The sequence below is a fragment of the Leopardus geoffroyi genome, chromosome A2, assembly GCF_018350155.1.
Source record: "Leopardus geoffroyi isolate Oge1 chromosome A2, O.geoffroyi_Oge1_pat1.0, whole genome shotgun sequence".
Classification (NCBI taxonomy): Eukaryota; Metazoa; Chordata; class Mammalia; order Carnivora; family Felidae; genus Leopardus; species Leopardus geoffroyi.
In genome coordinates this window covers 121,090,574-121,114,912 of record NC_059331.1, presented here as the reverse complement: position 1 = coordinate 121,114,912, position 24,339 = coordinate 121,090,574, and the positions used below count along the sequence as shown (strand labels likewise).

Genomic DNA, 24,339 nt, shown 5'->3' with positions numbered 1-24,339 from the left:
GCTCTGAGATGTTCTGGAACCAGGAAGCCTATTTAAGCTTGTTTAACCCAAACCTTCCCAAACTTTTTGTCCTTTTAAAATCTATTGATAATTTTACTGAACTAGGATCCTATGGGAAACCCTGGCTTATAATAATGTCACACATATCTTAATAAGAAATCATTGTAGCGTCTCTTTCCCATTTTATTGTTGATGACTCACATTTTACCCCTCTCCATCACGACTCCTTCCACAGTTTTCCCAGCCTCCAGTGGGATATTGGTGCCACTATCCACGTACTAGTTTCTTAGGGCTTCTATAAAAAAAAATACCACAAATCGTGGGGCTTACACCATCAGAATTTATTGTTTCATACAGACGTCCAAAATCAGTCTGGGGCCATGTTCTCTCTGAAACTTGTAGAAGGGGAGGGGAAGGGGGGACCCTTCCTTGACTCTTGCTTTTGGTGTTTGCCAGCAAAAACCTTGGTGATTCTTGGCTTGTGGATGCATCACTCCAGTCTCTGCCCCCACCCCACTGTCACATAGCTGTCTTCTCTGGCTTATTTATGTATGTATGTATGTATGTGTGTATGTATGTATTTATTTGCATGGCACTCTCCTCTCTGGGTTTCTCTGCTAAACATCAGTTACATTGCATTAAAATCTACCCCTAATCCGGTATGACCTCATTCTAATTTAACTGATTACATCTGCAAAGACGCTTTTTTCAAATAAGGTCACATTCTGAGGTGCTGGGGGTTAGCACTTCAACATATCTTTTGGGGGAACAAAATTCAACCGGTAACAATCCATGAAATTGCTCTGGGCAGAAGAGCTTAGGAGTCATCCTTGCTTCTTTTCTTTCCCTCGGCCACTTTATCTAGTCTATTCATAAATGGCAGTGGATTTCCTTACAAAATGCAGCTCACGTTTTTCACCACCGCCACCGCTACTCTCTGGCCCCAGCCTCTCCCATCTCTCCTGGGGTATTACATGAGCCTCCTAATTGGTATCCTGGTTCCATCCTGTTTCTCCTATCGTCCACTTGCTAGGTGGCAGCCAGAGTGATCATTTCACGTTTCGCAATTCTGATGAGACCATATTACTCCCTAATGTTAATGAATATGAATACGGCTAAAACTCTACGTATTTTGGCCCTGACCGCCCTCTGAACTCATCATGTGCTTGCCACTTTCTCCTTCATTCACTGTACTCCCATCAACAAACAACAAACAGACTTATTTGCACCTCAGGGCCTTTGCACTGTTTCCTCAAGGCTGGTTCCACCCAGAGATGTTTCCTAACCATAACTGAAGTGTTAGCCCAAACGCTTTTCTGAGGTCATTTGGAGCAGGAAGGGCCTAAGATATTGATGTTCCTCTATCATGTTTTGTTGACTAAAGACCACAGAGTGTGTTACATAATTTTTTTAAGGTATTGCCCCCAAATAAAAAGGATTTCCTGATCAAAAATTGGTTGGTTTGGGAAATACTGGGCTAAGATTTAACAGATTTATTTACACCAGAAACTCTTAGCAGCATAATAATTTTATTATGCAGGGATATAATATGTCATATTTCCAAATTTACCTGAAAAGGGAGGAGGGACTCTGGCCCACATAGCACATCTTATGAAATGCTGGTGTTGTGACTATAGAATAGTCTTTGCCAACTAATTGGGATTGGCCTTAACTCCTTGATTTACCACTTAGTGGTGTGAACTTGGGCCAATAACTTAAATTCTCTAAGGATCAGTCTCTCATCTCTAAAACGGGATGATAATAGTACCTGCCCCCCAAAGGTGAGAAATAAAAATATAAAGCAATTAGCACATCTGCTTGTACATAGAGAATGTCCAACGATTGGTAGCTATGATTGGTATTGTTATGATGAGACCTTTGATCATGAGGATGTCTTTCTATTTCAAAACTGTTATTAACATTTTGGGACATGTCTGCTTTCTTACTTGCCACCCCCACTCAAATTTTCCTTCTGGCTGGAGTGAGACTTCACGGTAAAGCTCCTTTCTATTGTGTCAGATATGATTTTCTCCTCTTCCTGATTCTTTTCATCCTCCACCTGCCACATAACTCAAATTTATCTTCCTTTCTTGTGAGTCCAAATGTATGATGGCAGAGATGGGAATGACTAAGTCATTAGCAAGAGGAGACGCTCCTGTCTGATGCCCTGGGGGTGGGGGTGGGGGTGGGGGTGGGGTGCTGTGAAAAGAGGATAGGCATGTTCTCAGTGCCCCCTCAACAGAAAGTTGCCTATCACCTCTCACCTTGCGTGCCGTGTGCTATGTCTTTTCTGGGAAAAGAGAGCTTCAAATATCAATTTTAGAAATTAAAATGATGTCTTGAGGAAAGTGAGGAGTGGATTGCTAAAAATAAAGGTTTATTTATAAAAAGGTTTGTTTATTTAAAGGTTTGTTTGTTTATACACATAAACCATTTGTTTGCATGGAAATCCTTTAGCAAAAGAGCTAGATTTGGGATTTGGTTTAGTATTTAAGTTAAGGGTTGCACAATAACTCTTTGTTACAGGATTCAGGTGCTTTGGATATGCTTGAATAATCTTGAGATGTGCTTAAATCTTTTTAAAGTAGAGGGGCGTCTGAGTGGCTCAGTTGGTTAAGTCTCCAACTTTGGCTCAGGTCATGATCTCACTCGCGGTTTGTGAGTCTGAGCCCCCATGTCGGGCTCCATGCTGATAGCTCAGAGCCCGGAGCCTGCTCTCTCTCTGCCCCTGCCCAGCTCATGCTCTGTCTCTCTCTCTCTCTCTCTCTCTCTCTCTCTCTCTCTCTCTCTCTCCCACACAAATAATAAACATTAAAAAAAAAATCTTTTTAAAGTAGAGGAACCACTTTCTTGTATACCCTTTTTTTACTACAGATTTCATGGAAATGTCTGTCACTAGGTGGCCTGTTTTATTAGTTTGTTTTAGGGAATGTTTTTATTATGTTGGGAGCCAGTTAAATAGGTAAGGGGAATCTAATCTGGTCTATTGGAGCTATAGCATTTATTTCCATCCTTTGATTAGAATAATCTACATATCAAAAGAGGGACGTGGGAAGGAGAGAAGAGACTAGAGGGCTGCTTGACACATTTGCTTTCTTTGTCCTCATTCTGGAGTTTTTGTTTTTGATTCTTTTTCCATTGGTAGAACACACAGTTTCCAATGTTTTTTTTTCAGATTTCTTTTCTAGAAGCCTTGCATATCTGACCGTGTTAGTGGTTGCTTCCAAACACAGAGGAAAACTTGGCAGGATTTTTCCCTTTTGTCTCTTCTGCTGATCATTTCTTTTTTTTTCTTTTGTTTATTTATTTTTGGGTGAACATAATCAGGGGAGGGGCAGAGAGAGGGGGACAGAGGATTCAAAGCAGGCTCTGCGCTGACAGGCTGACCACAGCAAGCCCAATGTGGGGCTTGAACTCACCAACCTCGAGATTACCACCTGAACCAAAGTCGTATGCTCACCTGACTGAACCACCCAGGCGCCCCTTCTGCCAATCACTTCGATTGGAATTGGAGCGTGAGTTGATGGAAAGTAGTTTCCAGCTCATTTTTCAAATTAGGAACATGAGACCATCATGTGTGGGTAAATGCTTAACGACTGGATTTCTGGGGGAGTGGGGGTAAAGCCCTGATTTGTGCCGTTTGCTGATTTCTGTGGTGTAAATACTCCCACTATGGCTGATTTCACGATACCAACAAGATGTTCCTGAACACAGAGCTGGAAAGAAATGCACTGTAACCAACCGTTATGTTATCCGTCCACCAAATACAAAAACCATAACCCCGAGTCACGGTAAAATGTAGTCAATAGTTATGCAGTGATGAGTTTTGAGTATTTATTACATCTTTCAATAAAACCTATTTAATGGTAAGTTTTCATAGTTTAATCTTTAACAATGCCTTTGTTGAACAACTAGCTCTGTTCGTTTGTTATTTTTTTTGTTCGTTTGTTATGTTTGTTCGTTTGTTATTTTTTTTGTTCGTTTGTTATGTTTGTTCGTTTGTTATTTTTTTTACGACTGTTACAGGCTATGAATTGTCTATTGAGACAAGAACAGAATATCTGAATATAATTGTAACCAAATTTGGAAGTGTGGAAAACAGGTTGGATGTAGAGCCACAAATAAATCCTAGCTTTAAGTCTTGGCCCTACTACTCACCAGTGGTGTAATCTTAAGGAGGTCACTTATGTACTTCTCTGGCTCCAGTTTTCTAGTCTCCCAAGATGAAAGAATTGGTCCACATGAATATCTAATATCTCACATCTGTCTAAAATACCATGACTCATTATTTAGACACATCACTTCAACAAATATTTGCTGATACCAATCGCATGCACATTTGTCATGGATTCTATCCCGGGGGGCATTAAATACTATATAATAATTGTAATTATTATTATAACAGCCCCTCACATTTATGCAGAGCCTTCTAATTTACCAAAGAGAAAGTTTACTTTGAGTCTTGAGGTTCTGTGGTTCTAGGAGATCAAGACATACCTCCATAGAATGTTAGAGAAAGAAGAGTGCATTCCAGAAGAGCAAACAGAACACTTATTCCTAGGAAACGCAAGAGGTCATAACCAGGTAGTACCAAGGAATGAGGAACAAGCATTTTTTTTTTTTTTGCCACATCTATCAGCTGTTTCACTTTCTCTTATCAAAAAAGCAAAGCCGAAAACTATTTTTTTCTGATGATAAGATTAATTATTGTAGAAAATTTAGAAGTTTTAAAGAAGTATTAAATAAGGAGAAACTACCCTATATCCAATATAATAGCCTGCTTTTCCTTACCTGATATTTTAGTACATTTTCCCATTCTTGTCATTTTAATTGCTGTGTATAATTCCATCTTTTTGTTGTATAATAACTGACTTATTGTAAATTGTTTATATTGTTGATAGTTTTTATTATTCTAAGGAAAACAGTGATAAATATCTGTGTTTATATTTAAAAAATTGTATGCTGAACATATGGCTTCCAGCTGTAATATTTAAGGATTAGTGAGACAATTTTAGCAAATCATATACCTTTGACCTTTAGCTTACTTGATTCTGCCAATATTGCTTTGTATTTACTTAGATTTTATGTTTCTAAACATTAAGAGGAACAGTTTGTCTGAATCCTTCAATATGATATATTTGAACTGGAAATAGCACCAATGTTTTCATATTATTCCAAATAGATATGATAAATCGTATGGTGAATACTCCCTCCCCCCCCCCCCCCCCCCCCCAGTTCTTTAGGCAATTGCTTCTAGTAGAGGATGTTTTGTTTAGAAAGTACTCAGTAAATGTTCAATACATTAAAAGATTCAGGCTAATTTAGTATAAACAAAAACATTTGAGAAGGATTTAAGAAGAAAACAACACTTCCTTATTCGTGATAATAGCCTTCATTTTCATTAGGAGACATGACAGCCAAGCAGAGTTCAGGAATTCTCGCAGTTAAATGAGAATTATGCAATGAAGTATGTTGTTGCTTTAATTCACCTCCATGAGAAACCATGACTCTAATAGTTATTTGATTAAATGTTAATGAGATCTACTAAATTGACCGAACTCTTACTTTTATGTATTAGATTTATGTCAGTTAAAACAAGACGAGTTTTACCTCTTTCCTTTTTTAACATCTCTGAGTCAACATCTGCTTTCAAGGGAGGTGTTGTAACTACCCTGGTTATTTAAATATTAATGACTTCCATTAAAGGGAGCTGGGAGTTTGCAGCAGGAAGATTGAGAAATTAGATGGTGTGATTAGTTCCTTATTTCTGCCGCCAGGAAAAAAACCTCTTTCTGGAAGAGCTTTTTCCAGTATTTTTTTAATTCCACAGATCTTCTTTTTTTTTTCCCCCGAACCAGTTGGAGAGTAAGATTGTTGATTTCAAGTATTCCTTGAAAGTAGCTACAGTATTAAAACAAGTTCACATAATTAATTTAGTGCCATAGTGGTCAGTACCTTGGGCTTCTTGGAACTAACTTCAGTTTTTAAATTCATTTTGTTCCTTATGATAGTCCATAATAGGCAAGGCCAGTTTTTAGCTGCATATTATATTTGGTTGGGCTTGTTTACATGAAGCATGGGGAATTCTATTAAGTTAACCATGAAAGACTTGACAAGAATTATATATTTGATCACATTATAATTATAAATGTTTATCTTATTGGGGAAATGTGTCTGAAAAGCTTTTAAAATTTGCTACAAACAGTATTTTCATTTTATGCTAACTTGGGTTGCGACAAGCCTGTGGTAATAGATTTTTATACATTTCATGTTTTTAAGATGTTTTAATGGCATGGTATTTTAAGGCACTGAACAGTCCGAAGCAGGCATTATATTTGCATAATTGTATATTTATTTTTACATCCAGAAACCTAAGTGAGTAAAGTATTTATTAGTTTCATGTACTTTATTTAGACTTTAGAGCTAAGAATTCGGATCTTGCTTAAATGGTAGTAGGTGCCGAGTAATGTAATAGCACTGATGGAAGATCCTAATTCTTAGCGTTAAGGATTAAGGTGAAGTAGGTGAGGCACTTGACTAGGGTATAAAATGTAAGAGAGTGCCAAAAAACTCGATAATCATGATAAATAGTATTTTAATGCAACATCTGGAAAAAAATAAAAATAATGCAAGAAAATCCACGATGAACAAAACATCACAATTTTAGAAAAAGATGAGATCTGCCCCTGCATCTGCCCCTGACTCACCTTGTGCCGGGTTTTGGCCTTGACTGGGTTTACCATGTTCTTGGCTGCGGGATTCCTTATCCAAGGAATCAACATTTCCTTATCTGGCATTAGTGCCATTAATCTTTGATTTCCTGGTTGAGTTATTAGGATATTCAAATCAGCTAAAAATACATGGGGAAGCCCAGTGTAAATACAAATTACATATTTATTTACAAATTTAGGGAAATCGCCAACTTTAAGTCACTACTATTATCAGCCAGGGTGAGTAGTCTAAGCAAGCATCAGATTTGAAGACCTTTGAAAAACTGTTCACAAAGGTTGAGGCATAGCTCTTGAGTTTATCAGCTAGCAATATGGGCAGAGACCTGAAGATAGTTGTAGGACGTTCCCTTTCTTCTTTCTTTTTTGTTCTTGAATGCAAAGTTTGTGATTTGTAAGAGACAGAAGAGGTAAGCAGAAATCCACTTGGTTTATTTTAAATTTCTCTGCCCAAGTGCCCATGGACAACTGAAGTCTCACTTTTGCTCAAGCTGTCCCCCCCATAAGTGATGCTTTCTCCGTTTCTCCTGCCCATCTGGGTTCCACCCACCCTTCCTTCACACCTAGTCTTGTTAAGGCCTTCCTAGGTTCTCTTGGCCAGAGATACGTTCTCAGTCCTGTGCCTTCCCGTGGTAGGTAAGCATCTCTACCACACATTTGGTGATAAGTTACAGAGTCCTTGTTGTCTTGAAGTTTTATCTGATCCTGCATTGAGTTTACTTTTCAGACCACAGTTTTAGAAATATAAATTGTTTCTCTAGTTAGATTGTGAATCCTTGAATAGCCCCGGGCCTTTACACAGAATATTTATTCATTTATTTTACAATATACATTTTTTTTTTAATGAAATAAATGCATGTCTTGTATGTAAAAGGGCTGGGTAAATATTTACTCTTTGGATTCATTTGTTTTCATCCTAGGCCTAGAGAGACCGGTTGGTGCCATGTGGAAGACGATTGTTCTGGTGGTCGTGTTCATGTTCAGCCCTGGTGGCGGGATCTTTCACTCCTTATACAAAAATGTTCGGGTTTCCGTACCACATAAGGGAAACGTAGGAGAGCCATTATTTCTTACTCCCTATATTGAAGCTGGGAAACTTGAAGAAGGTAAGTTTAATAAAATCAGAAAACCACTGGGGTATTTTCAACAGTTTGGGGTTTTGTTTCATTTTGTTTTTTAGCAGTTTTTTTACAGGATTCAAAATACATGCTGGTATTTTTTTTTTTTAATTTTTTTTTTCAACGTTTATTTATTTTTGGGACAGAGAGAGACAGAGCATGAACGGGGGAGGGGCAGAGAGAGAGGGAGACACAGAATCGGAAACAGGCTCCAGGCTCTGAGCCATCAGCCCAGAGCCCGACGCGGGGCTCGAACTCACGGACCGCGAGATCGTGACCTGGCTGAAGTCGGACGCTTAACCGACTGCGCCACCCAGGCGCCCCCATGCTGGTATTTTTTAACCCAGCTGTTTTATTTCAAATATTAACAATTTGATGTCATGTATTATCAGAGTTTTGAGCTAAAATGAGAGTTTGTCAGGGACAGATTATCTGGTGGTCGAGTACCTACATTTCTATTTATAAAACTAGCGTAGTGTCTGTCCCCAGCTGGGCAATAATAAATACTAACCTTAGAACTTACTACACATACTGGTTCCGAGGATTATACGTAAACTCACGTCAGCATCTTAACAACCCAGGCAGGTGTACCCATTTCACATCTAAGAAAACTAAAGCAGAACGAGATTAAGTTACTTGCCAGAGTTGGGGGCACCTGGGTGGCTTCTTCAGTTAAGCATCCGACTCTTAATTGAGGCTCAGGCCATGATCTCACTGTTTGTGAGTTCGAGCCCCACATCAGGCTCTGCCCTGACAGCACGGAGCCTGCTTGGTATTCTCTCTCTCTGCCTCTGTCTAGCCCTCCCTTGTTTGCTTGCTCTCTCTGTCTCTCTCTCTCTCTCTCTCAAAATAGATAAATAGGGGCGCCTGGGTAACTCAGCCAGTTAGGCGTCTGACTTCAGCTCAGGTCATGATCTCACAGTTCGTGGGTTCGAGCCCTGCGCTGGGCTCTGTGCTGACAGTTCAGAGCCTGGACCCTGCTTTGGCTTCTGTGTCTCCCTCTCTCTCTCCACTCTTGCCCCACTCACTCTGTCTCTCTCTCTCTCTCTCAAAAATAAATAAAAACATTTAAAAAAATTAAAAAATAGATAAATAAACTTAAAAAAATTTTTTTAAAGTTACTTGGAGAGTCACATGGACACCAGCTGGTAGGTGCGGGATTCACACCCAGACAGCCTCCCTCCGGAGTCTATGACCACAGGCATACTGTTGGGGCCCTCTGCACGGCAAGTTACTCAAACATTCTAGACCTCGGTGTCCTCATTAACAACATGGAGTCACAACCACTTAAGTCACAGGGATGTTATAAGAATCAGATGAGAAAACGCACATGAAATCTCTATAACGTATACGTTGCTCTCTAAATATTAGTGTTTGCAAATCACTTTTTATTTGGAAATTGTGGGGTTTCCAATAATTATTATTAATAGGAAAATGGTGTTATTGGGCATCATCGGAGACTAGAATTTATGACCTGCCTCTCTTCTTAATGCTTCCTTCTGTTTAGGTAAATCACTGGGTAGATAACACTACTTAATCTTTCTGGACATCAGTGGGTTCCTGAACTATAAAATAGTATATAGGCAGCTGTTTTCAGGTGTTGTTTGTAAAAGGAATCAGAGAAATGGGGTAGTGGCTGGAGGGAGCTGTGGGACCAGGAAGGGTCTTTAAACCATAAGAGACTCTTAAAAACTGAGAATAAACTGAGGGTTGATGGGGGGGGTGGGAGGGAGGGGAAAGTGGGTGATGGGCATTGAGGAGGGCACCTGTTGGGATGAGCACTGGGTGTTGTATGGAAACCAATTTAACAATAAATTTCATATTTAAAAAAAAAAGAGAGAGAGAGAGCAGGAGACAATGTATTTGCTGATAGAAATGATTGGGAAGAGGGGACAGTTGATTGGGATGGGGGACTATTCCAGGCGCACTCTCTTTAGATGAAAGATGGGGAAGCTGGCCCGTAGATGGAGATGTTGGTGTTTGCTTTGGAGGACTGACTGCTCTCGAATCACAGGTGGGACAACCGAGTTCGTGGCTGTGAGGCTGCTAGGTTGGTAGACAGTGGGGGGATGTGGAAGTGATGCTGGAAATTTGAGGGAAATAATCATTTTCAAGATCAAAAATAAATCTATGTACTCCACAAAGAAGTTTAAAAATAAAGCAACGCTTCTTCATTCAAAATATTCTCATAGCTAACAGGGTATTATTGTTTTGGGTTTTGTTTGGTTTAAAACCAAAACGTTCTTGTATCTTGGGGGTGCACTGGAGTCCTGGTCATGTGTCTTTTTTCTGACGTACACGTCGACTCCATGTTTTACCATCTCTTTCCTGAGAAGCGGTGGAAAACTTGGACAATGTCGTCAGTGTATATTAGTGTACATTTTCTTAGAATTTACTAATTTATTTTGAGAGAGAGAGAGAGAGCCAGGAAGGGCCAGAGAAAGAGAGGGAGAGAGAGAATCCCGAGCAGGCTACGCATCATCAGTGCAGAGCCTGATGTGGGGCTCGAAGTCACGAATCGTGAGATCGTGACCTGAACCAAAACCAAGAGTCAGACGCTTAGCTGACCGAGCCACCCAGGTGCCCCTGTGTACATTTGATGATGTAGCCAGCGACAATGTAGTCAGAGAATGCAGTCATTCCTTTTTTAAAAAAGACTCGCTTTGTTCTTGATGTAGAAAAGTCATGAGAAGATGGCTCATATCACTAGACATATACGAAGAGGCAAAATATCATCCAACTCTACGAAAACGGATCGCATGCATTCATTTGGGCTTCTTTAGTAAGTGGGTACTGATGGCTTAGATTATGTTCATGAACAACAAATCAAACCAGATCACTTAGTTAGAGCTGAAGTGGCGTTGAATACTCATAACCAACCCTACCAATCCACACAGAAGGAATTTGAGACTCCCAAAACGTTACATGACTTGCCCAAGGATATGCAGGTAATAGGACCAGAGATGTATTTAAGACCCAGATTTTCTGACTTCTGCTCTGGGATCTGCCTGCTCTAATTTGTTTCCCTTTGTTTTAGAATCTGGTGCTCTTATGCACACACATGAAACCAATTCAGGAATAAGGCAGTGAATACTAAAATACTAAAGTGTCACATTTGAGGTAGGCATGTTGGAAATTTTGAAAAGGAAGCTATCCTATCGGTTGGTAGAGTCCAGAAAATAGCAATAGTGTAGTAAGAAAAATAACAAATCCTAATATTTAATAACTATATTCCCAATACATAGCACAGTTTCTGTATGTAATAGGCATATATAATAAATACTTGCAGAATTTAAATTTTAAGCCTGAATATATGCCAGACACGGGTTTTACACACACATTAGCTTATTTAACTCTCAGGGCAATGGTAATGAAGAATGCATAATTATTGTTCCCATTTTATAGATGAGGAAACTGAGGCCCAGAGGAATTAAGCATCTTGCTCAGAGCCATTTAATGATAGTAAGTGGCAGAGGTGGCGTTAAAACCTATCTTTGCTGGCTCCAGAACCCAAGGTATGAACCACTGTGCTACGTGACTAGATCCAAACTAGGAAAGGATCTGTGTATACTGAGTGAGGAAAACAGTTTCAACAAAGGCATTTAGTGCAAGCGACTCGTGGTGGTGTGTCTGTTTCATACATCTTGGAGGAACTAAGTGAAAACACAGAGAAATCCATCTGAGAGACTGTCCACATCCCTACCACTCCTGTATTCCTTGTTTACAAACATTTCACTGTTGCGGTCATCAGCAGTAGCAAGGAAGGTTTCTGAGGGAGGTAGTTTTCATCTTCTGCCCTTCTGTGCCAAGTCTGATAGGTCACCATCTGATGGATGACAACTTCTAAAATAGTAAAACTGATGTAATGTCACTTTCTAAAGTTCTGTTATGCAGTCAAAATCTTTGAATGGAATTTTGAGTGGCTGATCCAAATTCTGGTACATCTGGGTATTCACATACAGCCCTGATAACATAATTAAGGATAATTTTATTCATCCGCTTTACTGAAAGTTCAGGAAGCTCTGGACAGATGGTCAGCTCATTCCCCTAAATCCCTTTTGTTTATTGAGTCTGTCAAAACCTTAGGCGCATGAGTCTTAGTATCGCAATGGAACATTCTTGAGATAAACAGTAATTCACAAAAAGACAAGGGCGTTTTTATTTTTTAATCTCCCAATTAGCTGGCTTAGTTTTGTGTAATTGTAATTGCACGTTTACTTTCTCTGCAGCTAGAATAAACCCTTGAAACAAAATGAAAACAAAATGAATAAAGGAGGCAAATTTTTAAATATTTACAAACACTGCCTTTTCACGAACTTTAAAGACTATTTTGTTATTAGGTGTCACTTTATTATCACTTACGGTCTGGCCGTGTCTTGTGCAGTACTGTTGATGACTGAAGACTTTGTAAATGTGAAATGCACCCTGATTAGCTGCTTCAAGTCCTTCTTTGGTCACAATCCAATCTTTTTCAAAGTGTTAATATCATAAACACTGGTAACTGCAGCGAATAATAAGGAGGAAGTGAAATCACTTCAAAGAAAACCTTTTCCTTTTTTTTTAAACTGTTTTGAACATTTGAATTGTGAGTCATGGTTCCAGGAAGTAAGAAACCCCTACATCTTGGGAGTTTATTTTCCACATTCCATTGGTAGACTCTGGAAGGATGAACCGAACATTTGAAAATACAAAATATCATTTTAGTTGAAAGAGCTTTTAATTATTTTACCGTGACTTCGTTAAAGGAAATTTAAGAATTGAAATAGGGTGAAACACTTTTTAGTGAGCCAGAAAAAGTCCTTCTAAATTCTTAAGACCTTAATAAGGCCTGCCTTCTTCAGGAGGATTTTGTAGAAATAGGCTAATCCTAGTGCATTGCCAGTGCGTAAATCAGCTGTACCTGTGGGTACAAAGACAAGACAATTTCCCTGCTTTCCAGTAGCCCCTGATCTTCAAGGCAAGGCAGGAAATGTACCTGGGGAGGTAGAAGGTAGCAGAGAAACAACTTTGGAACTTCAGAAAAGGAGGGCTGGGGGAACATCGGAGTCATTGTCAGAGCAGGCCAGCAGACCTTGTGCTGTGCTGGCCTCAGAGAGATAGATTGATTCAATCATCTCTCTCCCATATTCCATTCCCTCCAGCTCCTTTCTATTACATATTTTCTTTTCTCATTCTTCTTCGACCTTTCTCATTTTTCTCTGTCTTCTTTCTCGAATCCCTGCTGCTCACATACCTCGCTGTGAGTCACATCTCATTTATTCCTAACCCTTCTACCTTCAGGTCTCTATCCACCTTTTTGGGGGTTCTCTGATTCTGAGAAGATTGATAGTTTGGAGGAAAATATGTCAGAAGTGTTTTCGGTACAACATTCCAGTTACAAAAGAAGTCTGGGGATATGATACATAGCATAGTGACTACAGTTAGTAATATCATATTGCATATTTGAAAGTTGCTAAGAGAATAGATCTTGAAAGTTCTCATCACCAGAAGAAAAAATTGTAACTACGTACGGTGATGGGTATTTACTAGATGTTGTGGTGACCATTTTGCAATATATGCAAACGTCGAATTGTTAGGTTGTACATCTGAAACTCATATAATGTTCCTTGTCCAATATATCTCAATTTTTTAAACAGAAAAAAAAAAAAGTTTTGAAAGGCTGCCCATCCCTGGAGGGTCAGCCTTCTTTGGGCTAATTGAGAGCGGAAGCAAAGTGGGGTGGGGTGGAGGCAAGGCTGCTGGAGGGAAGGGTGTAGGCTGGCAATCACCACTTTCCCTAAACATCCCCCTTTTCCTTTGCTTGAGATGCTCCTCTTCCTTTCTTTTTTCTTTTTCTGGCAGCAAGGGATAGGTCTTTTTGAGAAGAGCATGGGGAGAGCTAGAGAAGCTGGATTGAGTTAAGCAATCTTCCCTGGGGGAACCAGACGCCGCCAGAAAAAGGCAGGGTTTTCTAGACAGCACGTGGGGTGGCCCACAAGCCAGTGATGATCTTCGCTTCCTTTGCCCGAGCCCTTACTTTAGATGCAACTCCGTGTGCTGAGTTTGATCCCCACAGAAAGCCCAGGGTGGGGGAATCGGTATCCACATCTTGCACAAGAGGAAAGAGAGGCTCAGAGAGATAAGGCACCTTGCCAGGGTGCCTGGTCAGAATCACAAACCTGGGTCTACCCATGTTCTTCCTATGGTACTAGCCTAGCAGGACCCTTCAGAAACTGCTCTTGAGACCCTGCCTTTATCCCACCATCTCCTCTGCTCCCAGATGTTACTTGTTCCTAATCAGCAGGTGCATTTCACAGGTAACAATAGCTGTGCTCCCTACGAGCCAGCTTCTTTTCTGAAGGTTGTACATGCATGGACCCTTATTCTCATTGACACGTGAAGTCATCCACCTTCCGTAGATGAGAAACTGAAGCACAGACAGGTCAAGTGACTGCCCAGGGACCACAGAGACGGTCAGTAGCAGCGTAAGGATCAGCAAAGTACGAAGGAAAGGGAACAGTGCTGTCTAGATGAGAGTTTCCCTGCCAGGAGGCAGGTTCATTTTAAAAGAGGAACTTGCAGCCCCGATGCCATGGTGTGCTGGTAAGTGTCACGAGCAGCTCTGTGGGGACGGGGTCCTGATTTGCACACTGATCTGTGCATGTAGACGTTCTTACCATGGCTTGTTGCCTGGTAGTGGTGATGTTGCTAATGCTAAGGTGGGAAGAGATGCTAAGAGCTTGAGAGCCTATGGGCTCCAGCACCCTGCTGAAGGCATCTTTAGTGGGTGGTGTGTGTGAAGGACTAAGCTTCCTGACCTGCTCTTCTCTCTAACCAGTCTCCTACTTAATATGTGTCAGACATAAATAGCTTTTCTTCAATCATTAGTTTTTACTGGGGACACTTGCTTTGTCAGCATTAAGGAACCTTTCTTCACCTAAACTCCCCTTCAGTTCCCCCTACCCCCTGCCATCCATGTTCCATTTCTCCTCCACTGTTTTCCTAATCACTGCTTGCTCTCCCTTCCCCCCTCCCCCCCCCCCCCCCGTGCCACCCCTACTTTGGGACTAACTCTCTGGTTGAGAAGCAGTGTAGCAGGGTCAGGGAAGGAGCAAACTCTGCAGTCTGACTGCTAGGTTTGAATCCCAGCTCTCCTTTACTAGCTGTGTGACCTTGGGCAAGTTACTCACCCTCTCTGAGCTTCAGCTCATCTGTAAAGTGGGGATAATAATTACACCTACTGCATAATGGAAAGCCCTCGGTACTGTAGCCTTTAAAGTGTTAGCCCCTCTTAGTATTATTTACTCCTGGGTGTCCTCACGCTATCTGAGCAGTCCCTCTTTCCCCCTCCCTGTCCCTTTGGTGCCATAAAAAAGCCAGACCTCTGCCCTCTACAACTATCCTGTTGTCTTATTTGGTTTCCTGTGAGTAGCTATGAGGCCATGAGGTCACCCCTCGTCTCACTGCCTGCCTCTCCCTACCCTCCCAGCCATCCCCACTCCCCACATGCGTCAGCGTATTTCCCTTAATGGAAGTGGCAGGCCCCTTGCTTTCATGATAAGGAGAGTGTGGAGAATATAGGCTTTCCGGAGGCTGAGAGCTGCTTAGCTATGTTGTTTTCCTTGTACCCACCTCACCTTTTGGGACTTGGTGACTTCTGCCCTGGCCTTTTTATTTATTTATTTCTATTTTATTATTATTATTTTTTAATGTTTATTTCTGAGAGAGACAGTGACAGAGCGTGAGCAGGGGAGGGGCAGAGAGAGAGAGGAGAGAGAGGTAGACACAGAATCCGAAGCAGGCTCCAGGCTCTGAGCTGGGCTCGAACCCCTGAACTGTGAGATCATGACCTGAGTCAAAGTCGGACACTTAATCGACTGAGCCACCCAGGTGCCCCCACTTTGGTTTCCTTTTTAGAGTGGAGCTGAGGATAAGTGATTTTCTTTCTTTTTTCTTAGAAAGACATCTTATTATAGCTCATAAATATATTTGGGGACCAAAGAAAAAAAGGTTAAAAATGCCCCTTGGCTACATTGTAAATGTGGAATATGTGGAACTGGCCAGGGCAAGCTGGAATTTGCTATAGTCCGTACCTTTATGCGAGTCTCCTGGTAGCTTTTCTGTTGGCACCATCCCAGACCTGGCCCATGAGAGGGAGAAGACCAGAGATGAGGCAGAGATAGCTAACTCGATATTATTTCTCTAATCCTCGGCTACATTCTTTTTTTCCACTAGCAAAAAAACAGAGTTTGGTTCCTCCTTTCCCTGGATCGAATGTGAAGAGTTACGCTGGCTACATCACTGTGAATAAGACCTACAACAGCAACATTTTCTTCTGGTTCTTTCCAGCTCAGGTAGGCCTGCGAGAGCGCTCTATCAGGACACTAACCCTCAGGAGCTGAGAATGCTCCCCAGCGCAGAAATGTTAGCCTAGGAAACCATACTTTAAAAAAAAAAAAACAAAAAAAAAAACCAACTTTTTTTTTTTTTTGCATCTTTTAGATTTTTTTTCTAAAAATAAGCGCCAGTGACTCCGTGTGGTGTTCCTGTTTATGTGCAGGAAACAAATGTTTGCAGGCAAGGTCCAGCTCTTAAATTCCTTGCAGCCTTATTCAGAATATTAATATTACCACCTTCTTCCTGCCACCGTCTTCTTAAATCATTCTGTCGTTGTTTTGCTCTAAAAATACCTCGGGCAAGGCTGGGCTGTGGGGAGCCGAAGAATGATAAGGGATGGGGAGATTCCCGAAATATACAGGTGTGATACATGTCGAAAGGTAGTTGATTGTGGACTTCTGTGGCTGCTCTGTCCTCTGTCCCCGTGGGCTTTGCAGTGCCAGCTCTTATGTTTGCGCTCCCTCCTTCATGCATCCGGTATCCATTAACTGAGTGCTACTCCATGGGAACATGGAAGAGAGAACTAAACTTATGATGGGGCTTTGGGGGAGCAGTGGGAAAGCAGTGCTAATCTAGGATGGCTTCCAGAAGGCGAATCACTTACCTTCTCAGGTCCATACACACAGCTGGATACATTCTTGTACTTTGCCAGTCTTGACTTAGCGCACCCAGGTGCATGCACGCACACAGGCACACACATATATGCATGTCACACAGCTCTTCAGCATGAACAAACCACTTTTGCCTTACGGGTACTGTTGGGCAGAATTGGTAGAGGTGCTGAGCTGCATAAATAAATTGTATCCCACCCCAGGATAATTTTCTATTTTCATTTTCCAAATTGGATTTGGTTTAGAAGCCAGAGAAAACAAAGAAAAAGCTATCCCTGCGGAGGGTTGTATTTATATTTGCATGTGATTTGCATATCGTCGTGTTGCATCTAGAAAATTGTTTAATCTCGGATAGTTTTCAAATCAAATTGCCTTTGTTGGTACTGTTGGGTTGGCTTTTCTTGACTTCTCATTTCTGCCTTCCCAACCACGGCTTCTGACATAGTTGGCCGCATAGCCAACTATGTGAATGGGAGGAAACATATTAGAATTGGTGAAGAATTCCAGATGCTTTTTGGTTGGGCTCATAGTAGTGTTCAGACTGTCGCCTACTCCAGGAAGACTTTCCCGAACCCTGGAGAATTTCTTAGTTCTTCCTCGATGTTATTGTTGAGTGCGCAGGTGGGGTGCTTACTGCACAAAATTGAAGGAGAGACTTGCCCTCAGGGTTATATAGGTGCGATGCTGGCACCCAAGTGTCCCCCAGACTCCTGCTGCCACCTCCCATTGGTGGAATCCAACTGGAAACCAGAGGTGAGGGGTGGGGGAGTCCAGTTCTAGAGGTCTGTCTACCAGGGCACAGAACAGAGTAGAGAATACAATAGAGAAGCAATGAGGAAAACATCCAAATACTCAATACAACTGTCTTAAAGAGAATTGGTGTACATTAAGCCTACCAATAAGACCTAATTCTAACAGGTGGACATTTTTCTCGTGTTCTTGGAAATCTCTTCAACTTTATGCCTTCCGGAAACCATACGATACATGTGCAGTTTTGATATCACACCTTTCAATATCCTTGAATGGAGGCATTTATCATGAACCCCTTTGTATTAGTTCTCTATTGCTCTTGTACAAATTACCACAAACTTAGTGGTTTAAACAACACAGATTTATTAGCTCACAGGTCTGTAGGTCAGTAGTCTGACATAGGTCTCACTGGCTAAAATCAAGGTGTCAGCGGGGCTGTGATCCTTCTGGAGGCTCTTGGGGGGGATCTCTTTCCCCGCCTTTTGCATTTTCTGGAGGCTGCTCACAGTCCTTGCCTCATGGCTCCTTCTTCCATCTTTACAGGCTGCGTCAGTGGGCTGAATCCTTCTCACGTTGCATCACTCTGGCCTACTCCATGGTCACATGACCGTGTCTGACTCTTGTCTTCTGCTGCCCTCTTTTACATTTAAGGACCCTTGTGATTGCATTGGGCCCACGGGATAACCCAGGATGATTTCCCCATTTTAAAGCCAGTTGACTGGCAACCTAATCCCGTCAGCTACCTTAATTCCCTGTTACCAGGTGGCTTAACCTATTTACAGGATCTAGGGATATGGATGTGGATACCTTTGAGAGCCATTGTCCTTTTACCAGAAAGAAACACCTTGCACAGCTAAAATGGTGTGGATGGAGGTGTAGTGTTGCCCCACGTACCCACTTGGGGGAGGGCTGGAATGGGGGCCTGAAGAGGCGAGTGTAGCCTATGGGGTCACCTTTCCTAATCCCACTCAGTGTTCCTCTGAGGCCTGCGGGGGGGGGGGGGCTCCCCCTCCCCCTCCGCGCTCTCTGCCTCCTTTAGCTCCGAGAAACCCCATTTCCTACTTTCTCTTCTGCTTGGATGGCTGTTTCTGATAGCAGTAAGTTCCCCACTGACATCTGCATGTTGAGTCTCCAATAGTAATAATCCAGATTTGTGAAAACAGGAATTAATGGGGGGGGGGGGGAGAGAAGTGGTCCACTGAAAACAAAACAAAGACTCAGTCATTTCTTTCTGAGGTGGCCTCTGAGCAGGTGTACAGAATTATCTAGAATCGAGGTGGTGCTCCAGGACTGGAAAGCCGGTCAGGGAAATGGGCCTAGACTCCGCATCCTCTCCTGGTTGCCAGACCGAGATCTGAACCCCCGCTGCATTAAACAGTGACGGGGCTGTTAGGGGCCCCCCTTAATTCAATGAAGACCTAGCGATGCATCCGCTGGCCAGATTATGCTCTTTTGGGCCCAGGACTGTAGCCCTCAACACATTCTTAGATGAGCCCAAAAGACATAAACTCGAGGCCGCCACACGGGAAAAAGATGTTAGAGCACAGCGTGTTCTATTGGAAGTGATAGGCTCAGCTTCAGGGGGGAAACGGACAGGGATGAAAGGCTGACAGTTGTCACCATGTGGCAGCCAGGATAGATTTTTCTGAGACCTCCTTACCCAGGGAGGCCACATGCAGAGCTGGCATCTGAGGCCCCCAAGCAACCATTCTTGCCAAGCCAGTCAGGCTGTAAATTATGGAACAGGCCATATCTCCTTCTTGGGTGTAGAAGATAAAGCATGTGAGAAGGAGAAGCGGTGGTCACCGAGATGGGGGCGAGTTCCTCTCATTTGGCAGAAATATCCGTTCATTGCCTGTCACGGGGAGGCAGCCGATACTAATCAGGAGAGAAATGACCCTTTACAAAAATTGAAGGTGGAGAAAATAAGAGACTCAGGAAGGATGCTGCACTTGTAATATCCTCTGAGTATTTTTTTTTGGGGGGGGGATGCTGTTTCTCAAATTAGTTTTGTTTTCCTGTTTTTTCTGTGAGACTCCCCTGTTATTGTATACAAATCAGTGCATAATGGATTCCAGAGCTGGAAATTTTTTGGTGTGTAGCCGGGAGGCAATCTGCGAGAGAAATAATAGGCATTTTCCGTGGGATAAAAAGTATAATGAAGCCAATAAAAATGTAACAATTGTAATGGCTTTTGTTAATTGAACATTAGGTACAAAACACCGTGCATATTCTTATTTAATCCTTACGAGCACCACATGGGGAAGGAATTGTTATCCTTGTTTAATAGATGAAGAGAATTACAGGGTAACTAATTAGCCCCAAGTTGACCAACTAGAGATTGGCAGAACTTGAATTTAAAACTAGGTCTCTGGTAGAGAAATCTTTGCTCTTGATCGCTGTGTGTTGGTCCTGAGAATCAACTAGCCATGGAAGGTGCTAGACTCCGGTCATTAGCATTATAGCTCTTGAGTTAGTCAAGCTTGCGTAAAATCTTGGCTCCACTACTTACGCCAGATGTGAGGATCACAGTACCTACTTGATGATTTTGAGACAAATGAGAGAATGTGGGAAAACCTTAGATTGGTGCCTGATACATAGGAAGTAGTGTTGCTATTCTTATTATTTCATAATTATCATCAGTATTATCATCAGTATCATTAGTTTTCCTATTATTAACACAAGTACTGTATATAAAAAGTATAATGAAGCTTAGTTCTCAAGCCAGTCACAATGCGGGATGTTAAAGAAGACAGGAAATGGGCCATTCCAAATTGGAAGTCCCTGAATGCCAGCGAAGAATGCAAATTAATTGTTGGCCGGGGGTGGGGGGGGGGTGGTTAATACATTACAAAGCGAAACTTTGGGGTTTTCCACATTTAAGAAGATAAAAAGGCAGAAGATAATTACTGTTAAAATTAGAAGTCTTCCCATTGGAGAAAGATACGCAGTATTTGACTTTGTCTTACAGATATAGGAATTTAGGTAATTTGTTGAATTATTTGCATCAAATGTGATGGAGCCCAAACCCGAGGCATTTAGACTTAGGCCTAAGCCCCTTTACTAAGGACCCCATCTTGCTCCTCTGGCCACGGGGAGTTGCTGGGATTCCTAGAATCTGAGTATCTGGTGACTGAGAAAGTTCAGTATCATATTGAGGAGTCAGCAAGGTTGGAATAGAGTGAGGTAGCCAGCCTCCCAAGAGCGACCTTTAGTTTCTTGATGTCCATGCTCCTGTGTAGTCACCTGTCATATTGAATTAAGGCTGGCCTTTGTGACCAATACACTATAGCAGAAGTGATGGTGTGTGACTTACAAGGCTCCTATTAAGGGCAGTGCTGCTTCCGCCTTGGTCTCTTGGATCACTCACCCTGAGGGAAGCCAGATGCCATTGGGAGGACACTAAAACAACCATATGGATAAACCTGTTTGGAGAGGAAGTGAGTGTTCCACCCACCAGTCAGCACCAACATTAGATGATCTTCATCCAGCCCAAGTCAGATGACCGTAGCCCTGGCTGATATCTTGACTGTCACTTCATGAGAGATCTTGAGCCAGAACTGTCCAGTCAGACGTCCCCAAATTCCTGGTCCACAGAAAGCACGAGAGATAATAAATGATTATTGTTCTCTTAGGCCACCAGGTTTTGGATGCATGTTATACAGCATTAGATGACTAATATAGCCTCGCGTCCTATACTCTTTGGGCTGTGACTACGATATCTTATGACAACTAGAACTCGTTCCAGTTCTGTCCTTTTAGAGCTATCAACATTTTCCCTGGACAGTGAACATGATATTAGGCTTTGTCAGTAGAGGGTGCTGGAGAGACATTGCAGGAGGAAGTTGGCTTCTCTTCCTGTTCCCTTGTCCTGCATTTCACTTTCTCCTGGCCCTGCTGTCCAGTCCGTCAGCAGGGCGTGTGTGGGAACATCCAGTAGCCCTCTGCTCTAGCTGGGCACCCAGACCGCAAAGACCCTCAACAACCTTATAATCCTGGCTCTGTCCCAGTGACCACCTGGCTGCAGCTCCTTCAACACGGACACCATAACATCCTAGGCCATGCCAGTGAGCAGGTTCCCTAGGCCAACTCTCAGCAGCCTTGAGCATCTGTACCCGAGGCTGGTTTCCCACCGCCTTCCCCACGGGGACCCCGTGCCCTCCAGGTTGTGTGCCACTTTCACACAAGTGGACTCCCAACATTTTGACTTGCTCTGTACCTGCTCCCACCAGCCACAGACCGCTTTTCCCTGGAGGCCTTTCCTCCTTGCCCCTGGATTCCTGGCCAGTTTTGAGCCAGGCAACCCAGTGAACTTCTCAGCCACCCAGTGGGTATAACCATACCTTCTCCAAGGAATTCTAGACCATAGTCTTGGGACTTACACCTTAGGGTGTAAGCCTTGGGAAGAGCCCCATCCCTACCATATGAGTTTGTCCATCCATGGGCACTTTCCCTCAGCCCAGAGTACTCTTTGGAGTTCTCCTCACATATTTATGGTTATCCCCCATTATAATGAATATCTCTGAAATTTCCCTGTTCCTTGGTGGACCCAGGAAGCGTGTCCAGCATGCTGATATTTGGCCAACACTGAGGATGTGCCTCTTGGGGGAGCAGACCCCCCTGGCATTACATCCCCACTTCTGCCCACCGGTGGGTGGGTGTGATACCCATGGTGGATGGGGACCAGAGCAAACACTGGAACCTGTAACAGAATTAAAGGTCAATATTTCCATATGAAAAGTAACAATAACTTTAAAATGGGAAATTTAAAAATTAAAATTGCTACATGGTTTCTGTCTTCTGATTGGACCCTAACTAATATATCCACCCCATTCTAAATCCTTCTCTCCTGCCCCGAGACACCAAGGGCAGAAAGTATGGTCAACTGGAAAGGCATCAGGAGCCGGGACAGCCAGTCTTTCTGTCTCAGCCTTATTCTGACCAAGGCCACAGGATCACTTATCTGTGCCTCATTCCTCTCTCTTGGCAGATCAACATGCTTTGTTTCTCCAGGTATCTGGCAGAAGATGGCTGCCCTACAGTTTCAGCCTTTACCTGTTCTCGAACTATGCAGTCACCAAAGATCCACTAGCACTTCTGCTAGGGGCAGATGTGATTGGCCCACTCTGGGTCAGGTGTTCTTTCTCGGTCCAGTCAGCTAAAGCTGAGGGTGCCGTTTCGTGTGATGTAAGCATGACTAATGGGCCCTTTCTTTTGGTAAATGGAGAGTCAGTTCCTAGAGAAGGGGTTGTGGACAGAACAGATCTCTGGAAAATATGTCTACCACAGATGGCTGCAAATCCATTAGTCATACGACCAAGATTTGGAGGTCGTAGATATTTGTCCTCAGACTTGCACTGTTTATCTTCTTTGCTATTATTGTAATAACGGCACTGGAGATCTGGAGGAAGAGAAGGTAGGTGAGACAAAACAAGGAGAAAGCAGCTAAAAGTGATAAATTACAGATCATTCCTTCCATAGACATATTCAAAATCCAGAAACTGTTGTGTGCCTGATTTAACATGGAGAAGAAGGCGACTAACTTGTTCAACCATTTCTTTGTTTGCAACAAGAATGGGAAAGACACGCCTCTCTCCAGCACCACCCCGCCTACCGCCATTCATTCTAAATTCCAACTTTATGGCATGAGGCACAAACAGAGAAGCCATAACTGCCTCATGAAGGAATGAGAGCCAAGTACAAAGGTTAAGAAGGAGAAAGGTAAAGAAGATTCTAGTGGTGTGTAAGTTGGCTCAAATTAATGAGATGACTCAAAGCTCCATGAGAGTCAGTGGAAGCTTGGTAGTTATGTCAAGAGGCCTCAAAACAGAAAACAAACAAACAAACAAGCAAACAGAAAAACCAAAACACGTTTGAGGAAGTTAGTTTTCCCGATGATGGGGCAATGGCAACAATCGTAGTAAAGGAAGATTTAGCGAGAGGTCAACAGCAACCACTGTAAGTAAAAATTCTTCCCCAAAGCACAAAATGTCTTAAGCAAGTTGTTTATACGTATTGGGAGTGGGTGTGTAGAATTAAAATGTTACTAGTTAGCTAGTTAGCGATTCTAGTCACAAAACCAATTGCGTTAAATAAAACTCGCTGCCTTGATTAAACCATTAATGCAGCAGCTGAAGTATCAGCGGAACTGGGATCTGTGTGGCAAAATGGGAGTCCATTCAAATATACTTGGGGGAATTTCAAGACATTTACTTGGGGTACTAATGACTTCAATTAAGATAGAACACATTACTTAAACCAAGCAAATGATCAGCCTCTGCATATAGAAGTGTGAAGGGAGCTTTAATTAATTTACTAATTGCACGTCTCATCTTAAGCGGTACCATTGATTTGGGCCTGTTAGTGGTTTGGTTGCTGTTTTCTCTTACAAAGTATGGTGCCCTTTGTGGGGTGGGTGGGAGGAAGAGGTTAGCTAGAGTATATACCCAGCCCTGGGCACTGGCGGACAATGTTGCCCTAATACTTGCTTAGATACCTAAGATTTCCTGGTGGCAGGTTTCCTGGTCTTCTGTATAAAATGCAATCGAGCGACTTCCGAGTACCAAGATTGGCAAGACTTTAGTGCCACTCCCACCCCCAGATATATGAACTTCCTGCTTCAGTGATATGTGTGAAGCCTGAGTAGAAGGTTATCTTTACCGTGGAATACAGAAGAGGGCTTCAGAGGACAGAAAAGAAGGTGGGTATGGTTTGACGGGGAGTGGGGTGACAAGGAAGGCTCAGAGCACAAGGGGA

At 42.5% G+C, this 24,339-nt stretch overlaps 1 protein-coding gene across 2 annotated transcripts in view; it reads left to right on the top strand.

The window, feature by feature from the left end:
* Window positions 1-24,339, top strand: part of CPVL (carboxypeptidase vitellogenic like) — a 133,575-nt gene that overhangs the window by 9,712 nt on the left and 99,524 nt on the right. For both annotated transcript variants that reach the window (XM_045495181.1, XM_045495180.1), the window contains exons 2-3: window positions 7,649-7,834; window positions 16,061-16,179. In XM_045495181.1, the coding sequence (XP_045351137.1) occupies window positions 7,672-7,834; window positions 16,061-16,179 (282 nt within the window). In that variant the 5' untranslated portion in view covers window positions 7,649-7,671. The remainder of the gene's footprint in view (window positions 1-7,648; window positions 7,835-16,060; window positions 16,180-24,339) is intronic.